At 37.5% G+C, this 13010-nt stretch overlaps 1 protein-coding gene across 1 annotated transcript in view; it reads left to right on the forward strand.

Annotated features, from left to right (window-relative positions):
• ascc3 (activating signal cointegrator 1 complex subunit 3) overlaps positions 1–13010 on the forward strand; it is a gene marked incomplete in the record, with an annotated part of 193195 nt that overhangs the window by 108350 nt on the left and 71835 nt on the right. The window contains 2 exon segments of the mRNA XM_014023633.1: positions 11775–11951; positions 12071–12142. Of these exon segments, the coding sequence (XP_013879087.1) occupies positions 11775–11951; positions 12071–12142 (249 nt within the window).

Consider the following 13010-nt stretch of genomic DNA (forward strand, 5'->3'; position numbering starts at 1 on the left):
CCTCTGTGCCCTTTCCTGGATCTGCTCTGGTATGGCAGGTGCCAGTGGAGCCCATGAGTTTGTCGCTGCTGGACCCAGGGGCTGTGCGTGTGGTTGTTGGGGGGACTCTCCCAGTTCTCCCCTATGGTCTGATCTGGGGGGTGGGTGGGCGGATCTTCCCGTGCGGGTGCCCCTTGGGGCTCTGCACTCGGGATCCTTCTCGGGCCCTTGAGCTCTGGTCTTCCCTATGTCTGCCTCGTGTCTTGGGGGTTGGGTCTCCGGTCCTCCACAGTCACTATTAAATATTCCATTGGAGAAATCTTGTATATACACACATGTTCACAACCGCTCACAAACAGGTGTTCTGATCCGGGGGGTTCTGACTGGTCACTGAGTGTGTATATATGTCTGTGTGTATATACTGGCAATATTCATGAATGTAGGCATGTATGTATGTATATCTTTATATATGTATGGGTATGTGTACATATTTATATATGCCCTCTATGTATATATCCATTTATTTTTCAGGTGAGCGGACAGATGTTGGGTGTGTGGTCCTGTGTTTTGTTGGTGTATATTTAATATACTTCTAATTGCTATTTGAATTTTTCTATCTTTCTAATTACTTCTCTCTGTGTTTTTCTCTGTCTCTATTTTCTTTTCACTTAAAAAGTCACTGATAATGAAGAAATAAATAAACTAAATAAACTAATATTTGGTTTCGATTTCTACTGAAGTAACACAAAAAAGTCACTGATGAAGAAATAAATAAACTAAATAAACTAATATTCAGTTTCGTTTTCTACTGAAGTAACACAAAAAAATTCACTGATGATGAAGAAATAAATAAACTAATATTTGGTTTTGTTTTCTACTGAAGTGACATAAAAAGTGTGTGGAGCAGCTCGGAGGAGAGGGTAGGGGTCCAAGAGGTGAGTGTAAATAGGTTTCCTGACCAGGGTGGCCGGCAGACAGGAGGACTGAACAGGTGAGTATTACCAGGAGGGTGAGAAGCAGACAGGCAGATGACAAGGCGGAGAACAGGTGAGTGAGCTTCTTCAATGGAGTCCACAACAGGCAGCACAGGTTTGTCAGGTAGATTTCAGGCAAACTGGATGCAGAGAATCAACAAGGTAAGTATAACACAGGTAGGTTAGATTTACCAAGTGGACAGAAGGATAGACCATCAGGTATGTGTTGCACCAGCAAGGATCAGACCTTCAGTGCAGCCTTATAAACCCAAGAAGCTCATTACCCAGATCTGCAGCAGCTGCGCTCAATGCAATCGCTGGCCAGTCAGGAAGGTGCAGAAGAAGCAGGTAAAAACTCTGATTGCCACAGCTTTTAACGTTTAGACATGATTAGACTACTTTTAGCTAGTGTTCTGCTTCTTTGAGCTTTTAACATGTTTTATGTGTTTTTAGTTTTAACAACTCAGTTTCTACTTTTCAAGCAGACATTCAACATTCACACTGCATTTTTACAGAAAATGTAATTTCTTTAGTGTTTTTTCTTGTGGATTACTTGGGTTGTTGCCCACATCAGATGTAAATTTCATCTCAATAACTTCATTAGAAATATATTCACTGAAAAAATGTTGTTACTCACCTATTGTACAAGATGGATTAAATAGATTAAATATTTTAAATACATATGTAAGGACAACTGACAAGTACACTTTTATATTTTATATGTTTACTCTCACTATTGAGTGATCCTGAAAAAAATGTATACCTTCTAAATATCTTACACATAAATCTTCTAATAGTCGTTTATCTGTATTCTGCCAGACAGAATATATATATATATATATATATAATTTTGCTTCACTTTCTGTTTTAAAAGAATCCCAGTTTGTGTGTGAAAATGCAGACATGTATTTTTTAGCATTCACATCATTTATGTAAAGCCTTAGGTCTTTTCTAACACTGTGATTTGAACAGATGATGAAGAAAGAGTGAGTTGTGTGGTCATTGTAGCAGTTTTTCTTCACATCAGAATCAGTGTTTCTGGGTAAAAACCTAAATCTATCTGTTGTGCATGATGGTGGAAGTGCTATGGTTTACAAATAAATCTGTTTTAAATTTACTATATTTTATTGAATACTGGGGGGAAAACAATATATCCAGAATTACCTTTGACAGCATGCAAAACAATGTCTCAGAATCCACCCTTGACTTTTCAAACAATTAATTTTCAAACAATTAAAAGAATGCAAATCTCATGCAGCATTATTTGCCAGAGTTTAAGACCAAGATCATATTAGACTAACCGGATGGTTTGCTGGACAGTTTGCTATTGATTTGGAATTTTAATACTGACAACATATTGTCAATGATCACAGTTCTGGGTTTTGAAAATCCCATGATAACCAAATTAATGCAAAACATATATTTTTTGCCCTATGACACTTGCTTATATCTTACATCTCATGATACTGCATTCAGTATTATGAGATGTAAGATGTAATCAAGTGACACTCACTACTAAGGTACTACAAGATAAAGTTTGGACTCAGTTTTAAAGAAATTGGCTGATTTAGGACTATTTATGTGTTTTTAAGATCCATTCATTGTGGTGGCCAACTTGAATTCAATTGACTCCAAAGGGTAATCAGTTGTAGATACCCATTTAATATTCTAATCTTTCTACTAGTTCATAAAGCATTTTGTTAACAGATAATGCTAACTACAAACAGATGATTTTGCACAATTTGTTAACATGCCAAACATTTTAGATTTTTTTTCATAATATATAAAACTGGTGGAAATATCTGCATTTTTGTGTTTTCTAAGGTGAGTTGGTTGTGGTGGCCATCTTTAATTAAGCTGACTTCAAAAATTAATCAGTAGTAAATGTTTATTGATAATATTTCTCTTGTTGCTGGAGGAGAACAGGGTGATATTCTTTTTAGTGTGATGAAGACTGGCATGTGTATCTGCAGGACCCACCTGAATGTTTCATGTAGTCTAATTATTATGTAAATGTAGTGTGGTGTCCAATCTTATCTCCTAATGAACTGCTGTCACATGTCAGTCTGTAGAAGGAAACTGATCAACAGAAAAGATCCTGTTGGATATTTTTAGAATGTATGGATTACTGCTGACTGAATCATGGCATCATGTGCTCCTAATCGCATTTTGATCCTGAACAGTCTTCTTTAAGTAAAACCCTCTGTGTGTCTGTCTGCTTGGCACAAGATGACACTCAGTTCATGAACGCTAAGGGCAACACCTTTTATAAATTTATATAAATATAAAATATATATATTTTTTAAACACTCATCATAAAGTGACTCAGCAGGTAGCGTCTCGTCCAGTGGAAATGACAGCAGTAAGAGAAGAACCACTCTTGGTTATTTATTTTCACCTGCTGCCAAAGGCAAAAGGGAGATAATGTTTTTGCTTGTGTGTGTTTATCTGTTGGCTAAATATCTTGTGCGGTACCAGAGAACGATTTTAATAAAACACTCAAAGTATTTTTGGATGTACATCTACAACTGAATAACCTTTGGAGTCAACCCATGTCAACTGACCTTGAAAAATGCAAAAATGGCTCAAGCATAGCCAGTTCTACAGATATTTAGGTAACATTTTGAGGTGGTGGTAGCTGTAAGTGATCCTTACACTGAGCACTAACACTTCTCTCACAAGCTCACGTTAATGCATGAGTTTGTGCAAAACATCATTTTTATTATTTGACCGAAATGGCCATAACTTTGTCATTTCTCAACCTAAAATCAGGTTAGTCTAAAACTCTGGCATTAAAGGTAGTTAGTGACATGCATTCCTTGGATAAATGCTAGGCCTTTGTTTCCATTTCACCCACCTGACTTGTAAAGAAGCAGCATCAGTAAACTAGTTTTCACCGTGCTGTTAAGAGATGAGGAATTAACTGTAATATTGAAAGATTTTCAAACTGTACCGAAACAAAGATCAAATATAAAACAAGCAAATATTAAGTGATATAATGTAAAGAAAGAAATAAAATACATTTCAGGATTTTATTTGAGTGTGCCTATGCTTGGCAAAAAAGCTTCAGTTTTAGAGGGTTGATTTGAAAATTAAAATATGTCTACATTTTTTATGCCGATGTTGGTGTTTTATAGGAAAAGCACAGACAACAGTTATATGCTAAAACCTTAATCCAGTGAGAGGAGGGGAATGAGACGGGGGCAGGATGGGCTGCTGTGCTGTGCAGCCACTCAGACCTCTATAGTGAGGTTAACTGCACGGTAATTGAAAAGTGGTCCGTACATGTGACCGCTGTTCACATGGTTCAGAGCCCATTTATCAGCAGGTTTAGCTGATATTATTGAAGAAGGGCTGACTGGACTCTTTAGACTCTTTAACACCTCTAGAAGTTCTGCTGTATTGCACAAGTTGGAAGCTTTGTGACTTTTAGTGTATTAACTAATAAGCTGCGCATGCTGTCAGTATAAGGCCCATTCAGCTTATATTAAACTTGTGTTTACCCGAGACCTTGGAAAGCAAAACATCCTTTGTTGTTAGTTTGAGTTTATCAGTGGTTCTTATTGAAAGCAGGTAATTTTACTAAAATCAGCAAAATAGTTGTTTCATGCTCAACAATGGCGAGCACACAGCAGCTACTTTTCCACCACATCCAATAGTCCTCTGTGTGTTAAGTAGCTTAACTCAGCAGTACTGCTAAGGTTTCATCTCAAATATAAAATCCAAAGCATGGGTAGTGAAGAAGACGTTTGAAATAAAAGTTGTATCTGGCATTAACAAAGCCTACTCTGGTTGGAGCTAGGTTTCTCGCTGACATCAGGGCCAAACTCAGTGGCTGTAAGTTCTGGAGGTAAATTTCAATCAGTGTTAGCTGTGTGCAACAGGTATTGGTGAAGTGTAGACAAAATCCAAGCAACACCAGTGAACAACTAAATTGTTCAACTATTCAACTAAATTGCTCCAGGGGCCACAGTTACTGCAGGCCAACAGCTTAGGGGCCAAACATCCAGCAATTAAAGTCATTATTTAAATAAACCAAGTATTATAAAGATCTGTTAACTTTGAATTAGTGTTTTTGCTGCATATAATCATGAATACAATATACAGAACACAATGTAATAAAAATAATGCAATTAAAATATCAAAAATAACACATTTACTCCTTTTACACAGATATTATTTCGACATCTCTGACTTGTTAAATGTTTAAATCAGTTTTACTCATCTTAGTTTGATCTTTAACTGCTTGTAGTTTTAACTGTCTTGGATGTTTTGACCAGATTCTAGCCAGGATTCTGATGTTTTTGTACACACTATACATGTCCATGTCTAACTAAAAGAACTTGATAATTAAAGTAGAAAACCGTTGGTTTGGGCTTAAGAGATTAATGAACAATTTGGCAGGCCATACTTTTGTCACCGCCAGTTAAATAGACCTGCTGCAGTCAAACACCTTCAGTGCATAGATAAGAATATTATTATTTAGTACTCTACATTGTGTTTAGATTACCGATAGCTTTTTGACCCTCAGAAACACACACAAGAATCAAGACAGTGCACTTATAGTTTATCCCGTTTTATTACAAAAGTGGGTATTTACACTATTTACAAACCATTTCCAAACCAAGGAATGAATTATGAGCATGATGGTCCAGTAGTTTATGGCAATAAGAGTAAGTGATGAAATGTTGTGACGTCTAAAAAAATAGTAATACTGTATATTATATATACCGGTAATAATATATTTTTTAGATTATTGTAAATGAAGAGGAGTGAAAACCTTAAGCTGACCAACCCAAAGAAAATCAGGATTAAAAGTTTACTCAAAATGATAAAGCAAAACAAAAGTACTGTTGCATAACAGGTTTATCTGTTAATAACCCAGAACAAATGATCTGGAGATCATTAGGAGGTTTTTCACACTAATGTGTGCAGTCGTTGACCCAGGCAGGAGAAGCTGAAGAATGGATGTTACACATTCACAGGCTGATGTCCCATGGATGCATGAAAGACCTTGGAACAGCTCCAGGAGGGTCTTGCCTCTTGCAGGAACAGTGGTCAGAACTTGGTACCTCAGGGCTTACATTGGTCTGGCTGGCATCAGTTTCTCAGAAATTTAAATCACTATGTTGGAAGTGATTTTCTCAGATGAAAGAGAACATGCAGTGTGTTCTCAACAAACACGTTTCAAATTCAACTATGTCTGGTTTGCACCATCATGGCAGGAAAAAGGCTTTCAAAAAGAACACAGTTCATCTGGAATATTTCTTAAATGAAGTAAAAAAAAAAGGATTAAAATATCTATCACTCTATCTTTCTGTCTATAATATAATATTGTTTGTTCACTGGTGCCTGATATTTCATTCGATTGTACAGGAGGTTGTGTGTGTTGTGGCCATTTTTGGAATGTGATATAAGGTATAAAAACTGCATATGTGTAGTTGATAGCATTTAAACATACAGTGGTTTGCAAAAGTATTCATACCCCTTGAACTTTTCCATATTTTGTCACATTACAACCACAAACATAAATATATTTCACTGGAATTTAATGTGAAAGACCAACACAAAGTGGTATACAATTGTGAAGTGGAAGCAAAATTTTACATGAATCAAAACATTTTTTACAAATAAAAAACTGAAAAGTGCGACGTGCAAAAGTATTCAGCCCCCTTTTCCCTGAGTGCAACCAATTGCATTCAGAAGTTGCCTGATGACTGCTAATGACTCAAAAGGGTCCACCTGTGTGTAATCTAATCTCAGTACAAATACAGCTGCTCCGTGACGGCCTCAGATGTTGGTTAAGAGAATATTGGGGAGCAAACAGCATCATGAAGTCCAAAGAACACACCAGACAGGTTAGGAATATGGTTTTGGAGAAGTTTAAAGCAGGCTTAGGTTATAAAAAGATTTCCCAAGCTTTGAACATCTCACGGAGCACTGTTCAATCCATCATCCGGAAATGGAAAGAGTATGGCACCACAGTAAACCTGCCAAGACAAGGCCGTCCACCTAAACTTACAGGCCGAACAAGGAGATCACTGATCAGAGAGGCAGCCAAGAGGCCCATGGTGACTCTGGATGAAATGCAGAGAGCCACAGCTCAGGTGGGGGAAACTGTCCACAGGACAACAATTAGTCGTGCACTACACAAATGTGGTCTTTATGGAAGAGTGGCAAGGAGAAAGCCATTGTTAAAAGAAAACCATAAGAAGTCCCGTTTGCAGTTTGCCAGAAGCCATGTTGAGGACACAGCAAACATGTGGAAGAAGGTGCTTTGGTCAGACGAGACCAAAATTGAACTTTTTGGCCACAATGCAAAACGCTATGTGTGGCGGAGAAAGAACACTGCACATCACTCTGAAAACACCATCCCCACTGTCAAATATGGTGGTGGCAGCATCATGCTCTGGGGGTGCTTCTCTTCAGCAGGGACCGGGAAGTTGGTCAAAGTTGATGGGAAGATGGATGGAGCCAAATACAGGGCAATCTTGGAAGAAAACCTGTTGGAGTCAGCAAAAGATTTGAGACTGGGGCGGAGGTTCACCTTCCAGCAGGACAACGACCCTAAACATAAAGCCAAAGCTACAATGGAGTGGTTTAAAAAAAAGAATATTCATGTGTTAGAATGGCCCAGTCAAAGTCCAGACCTAAACCCAATTGAGAATTTGTGGCAAGATCTCAAAACTGCTGTTCACAAACGCTCTCCATCCAATCTGACTGAGCTTGAGCTGTTTTGCAAGGAGGAATGGGCAAGAATTGCAGTCACTAGATGTGCAAAGCTGGTGGAGACATACCCTAAAAGACTTGCAGCTGTAATTGCAGCAAAAGGTGGCTCCACAAAGTATTGACTCAGGGGGGCTGAATAATTTTGCACATCGCACTTTTCAGTTTTTTATTTGTAAAAAATGTTTTGATTCATGTAAAATTTTGCTTCCACTTCACAATTGTATACCACTTTGTGTTGGTCTTTCACATTAAATTCCAGTGAAATATATTTATGTTTGTGGTTGTAATGTGACAAAATATGGAAAAGTTCAAGGGGTATGAATACTTTTGCAAACCACTGTACCATTTGTTCAAAATGACAGGTTTAATTTGGGCTCTAGAATTAATGTTGGGTAAGTTTTAGGTGTCACATTTGCACCAGCAGAGGTTGAGATTTCTTAATGTTTCATTTGGCACATGTCAAATAAAAACAATGCTTGTTTGTTTTATGTTTCTTTTAATGCAAACGGCTGGATTGATTTCAACAGACGCTCTACATCTGGTTTCATATACCTTTATGTTTTCAACCTCAAGCTGATAACAGTCATTCATCTAATGATATCATAATGGGTACTTTTTCATTTAAAGCACATCTTTTTTTTATTTATGTGCCCCTCGAGCATTATCTTTTAGCCCATCAAAAATCCACCACGAGAAAGTGAATTTAGATCATTAGCTTGACTGTGAGCAAATATTCATACTGCTTTAAGCTTTGTCCTTGTTGTCTCTGTCTCTGTCCTCAGTTTGGCAATGAATGCAAATAGCTTAGTATTTTTACATTTGATGACGTAGGAGTTAGACAAAGGAGATCTTGTTTTTCTTTTAACAAAGGAATAGCACCATTTTGCAAATTTGTCACGAGGAGACCATCACCGACTCCGACAAACAGTGCGAGAACATGTCTAGATGCTGTCCAGACAAACTATATACAAAACCTACACCTGTTCCCCTATGTTTTCGTTGTGTGTGTCTTCTTGAATGAGTGTTCTTAAATGTAATTTCATTGTGCTTCATACAATGACAATAATGGCATCTTCATCATCATCATCAAGCATTCACAAAAAATGTGCAATCTTATTTCATGAGCGCTTTGACTACATTTCTAAATTGTATTTGAACATATATATGACCTTTGCTGAAACGGTTGTAAAGATGCTAACAGTCTTTGCCAGCTGCACCCTAATGAAGCAATTGATGCAAAATGAGAGAACTGCAGTTCAGCTGTTTTTCAGCCTAAATACGGTACACTCACAAAGATTGTATCAATCACACAATACTTGGCACATATCAGGCAAGAAAAAAGTCTAAAGTTCTAAGTAGAGCTTCTAAACTGAAATAGGCTGTTCATCAGCTGATCAAATGTTTAAGACTGTATCTATAAATAAATAAGCAAACCCTAAAATAGAAATAAATTTTGAAAGAAAGGACTCAGTAATGAGTAGCTGTGCCATTCTTGTCAGTCCCCTCAAAATTCTGTTTTGGCATGCTTGATGCTGGTGTTTCCAGGAGGACACACCAGTACCACTGTTGAAAAACCCAGTCATTACCACACAGTCGGTGGCCTTCAGTCATGAGGGAGACCTCCTGCAACATCTCCACATAGCCAGCTGCCGTTTCTGAACAACCTGAAGCTCCATAGTTCCAATGAATGAAAAAGACCCCCAGATCATGATGGTGCCCCCTCCATTGTGCCGTGTAGAAAACATCTCAGGTGGGTTCTCCTTGTCATGCCAGCTTCTGGAAGACATTAGGACCATCAAGGTTCAAGTTGTTCTCATCAGCGAATCAAACTTTCTTCCATCTTCAAATGTCCCATGTTTGGTGCTCTCATGCAAACTCCAAAGAGACAATTTTATACATTTGAAGGAGACGAGGCTTTTAAAGACATTGTTTGTTTTTAAAACCCTTATTTCGCTGAATCCATCTGATGGTGGGACTGCAGATGATGAGCCTAATTTGAGCCGAGGGTCATCCCGTGTCTTGACGAACAGCTATTTGACTCCTCCTTCCCAGGGATGGTGAAATCTTCCTTGGGTGTACCTCTTCACTTTTTTGTTCCATAACCCATAAGTTTAAAATGACTGTCTTACTGCGTCTAACCTCAGCAGGAATGGCAGGCACACTGTAAGAGGCCTTGCTTATGCAGCTCAACAATCTGACCGCATTCAAAAAGGGAAAGCTTTTTTTGTCTTTGCCATCAGAAGGTCATGATACTTTGGATACCTGACAGAAAACAGCACTGAATCCACATTTTTGTGAAGATTTGGTTTTTTTTTACAAATTTTTGTTTTAACCCATGCGAACAACTATTTGTAAACATTTTTACTTGTTGAAACTTATGTTTCACACACTGCTTTAATCTAACATTGGAGTTGATTTGCTAACCTGTGGGGAATAAAGACAGCCCATCAGGTACCTCTGTGACATCACGTTGCAGTGAAACCTCCTCAGCGTGTCACAGAGTTCTGCAGAAGTCTGCTGACACATTATTGAAATTGGGTGTGTTGAAGCAGGAAAGCATTTAAAATAAGGAGAATAATGGCACCTGAAAACAAATGTTTAACACTTGTATAAACAAAACATCCTCGTAATTCTTTGTCAAACTTTCTATAGCAAAATAAGTCAAAGCTATATTAAAATTAATGCGACCAAATATGTTTGTTTCAGCGTCTAAATGTTGTAATAATGAAGTATCGAGAATTGTATGATTAAATTTTTAAAGAAATCCTAAGCATAGTTTTATTTTTTGCCTTTTAAAAAAATATTTCCTCTCAAAAAAAAAGAGCTGGTTTTAGTCATGAGTAAACAGACTGTAATAAAACCAGTCGTTTCTTGGCAGAACAAAAGTGAAAATCCATCCTCGGTGAAGCAGAATTATTGCTTTCACCTACATAATAATACTTCCAAGATGTTTTTAAACACATTGACATTCATCAGTATATTGTTTTACATGTTTATGACTCTTTAAGCTGCTCCTATAGATTGAAATTTAAAGTCATATCTGTAGGGTAACCTGGACTGTGTGAGTGAGCATGATGAACAGCATGCAGGTTAAACGGCGTGCAGAGTAAGAGTGCAGTGAAGGCTCTGTCCGCCGGCAGGGATTGGTTAGCTCTTATCTCGATAGGATGCTTTGACAGGTACTGCATCACATTAAAGGCCTTACCAATCTTCCCTGTCACTTGCAGCAGGAGGCGCACAGATAGGGCAGCCCACCATCTCCCCTGACTCCCACTTTACTTCTTCTTCTCCTCACCCACGTTGAGACACAACATATTGAATTTTTCTCATTTTACAAAGACGGTGTGTGAGCAAGATTGTTTACTTTGTCAAAGAAGTTAACAAAAGTGGATAGGAACAAGTTACCTTTACTCTGCTTCACACACCCAAGTACGACTTCTGTTCAAAATTTGGGACATTGTGTAAATCGTCTATAATAACAGAATGCATTGATTTGCAAATGTTAGAAACCCATATTTTATTTACGATACAGTACAATTGTTGAATGTTTAAATAAGAAATTTTACAAATTTTGGAAAAGGATGTAATTTTGAATTTGATAGCAACAACATCTGTTTCTCAAAAAGTTGAGATAGGGCCAAGTTCTCCACTGTGAAGCATCATCTATTCTTTTAACAAAGTATAAATGGAATGGAACAAGAACTGAGGAGACCAGTTACTGAAGTTTTTGTAGAGAAATGTCCCGTTCTGGTCTGATGTAGTATTCTAGTTTTTCAACTGTCCTATTTTTTGCTGGACTTTTAGATTGGTGATATCTCACTCATACTCCAATAACCATTTTGGGGGCAGTATCTGTGTGGTACATGGCCATTTCCATCAATGATTTATGAATGGCCATGTAAATTCTTTAAATGCTTTCATAGGCAATGCTCATTATGATACTTTCCCTACATAATAACATGTCAGTTTCTTTGTCTTTTCATGTATAAAGTCTCCTCACAAGTCTGTTTTTAGGAACATTTTCACAGGATCAGGTAGCTTTTGTACCTGGATAAGTGGTTTACCTTTTAACTTTTGTTGTTTGATGGACAGGTGGAGTCCACCCAGAGTATGATCAGGATTCTGGGACTATCCGCCACCCTGCCCAACTATCTAGATGTGGCCTCCTTCCTGCATGTCAACCCTTACATCGGCTTGTTTTTCTTTGATGGCCGTTTCAGACCCGTTCCCCTCGGACAAACCTTTGTTGGCATTAAAACCATCAACAAGGTAAAGAAGCAGCCTTGAACTAATTGTTTGCAAATAATCAGGGCTGGTAATGTGTATGTTCACCAGTAGTTTTTGTTATTCTATTTCTTTAAAATCCTGTGGTTTTGTGTCCTGTTCAGATCCAGCAGATTCATGACACAGAAGAAGTTTGTTACAACAAAGTTTTGGAGCAGGTGAAAGCAGGTCATCAGGTCAGTGCTTTTGTCTTTTAACTTAAAATCCATCAGTGTGTGCAGGGTAAACAATTACAAAGATTTGTGTACAGTGTTTGAGTCCTCATGATTCTCCACTACCACAGCCTCCTTGCTTAAAGAAAACTAAGCTTGTTGTTGTTGTTTTCCTTGTTAGGAAACATAAACAAGTCCCATGATTATAGATGTGATTGAGCCACTTTTTATGTGAATACTTCAAAAAACTACAGTGCCTATTCTAAAAATAAAGTAACAGACAGTTCTGTTGGCAGCTCTGCATTTCAAACAGCCATCCTGATCTTTTAATCAGTTTCATGTTGTAGCAGAAACAAGCTTGTCATTTTTCTTGCTGATAAACATGGAATTGAATACAACACAGTGGCACAGACAAAAATGTATAATCAGGAACTGAGTTCAGGTGTCTGATGCAGTCATTTGGGTTGTTACACATAACACTTCAAATTTTAAGGCCCCCTTTTTAGGGGCCTTAAAACCTTTGCTTGGAAGATGGTCATGATGGTACTTCACTCAGTGCTCACCAAATGCAATCTATTTGGTAACCATTCCTTTTACAGTCCCCTAATTACCTTTCAATTACCTAGTATTTACATGCTAAATAATAACATTTTACTATGCAATTACTTGGTAAGAACATATGTTTCTATTTGTTTGTATTCTTTTGGTTAATAATGTATAATTGATTTGATTGTACCCAATAAAAGTAGTTTTACTAACACAGTAGTTTACTGGTAATGGCATGGTAATTAGGGACTATATATATAAAGTATTGAACACGTCACCATTTTTCTCAGTAAATATATTACTAGAGGTGATAATTACCTAGTATTTACATGCTAAATTAAAACAT

The sequence above is a fragment of the Austrofundulus limnaeus genome, unplaced genomic scaffold, assembly GCF_001266775.1.
Source record: "Austrofundulus limnaeus strain Quisiro unplaced genomic scaffold, Austrofundulus_limnaeus-1.0 Scaffold383, whole genome shotgun sequence".
Classification (NCBI taxonomy): domain Eukaryota; kingdom Metazoa; phylum Chordata; class Actinopteri; order Cyprinodontiformes; family Rivulidae; genus Austrofundulus; species Austrofundulus limnaeus.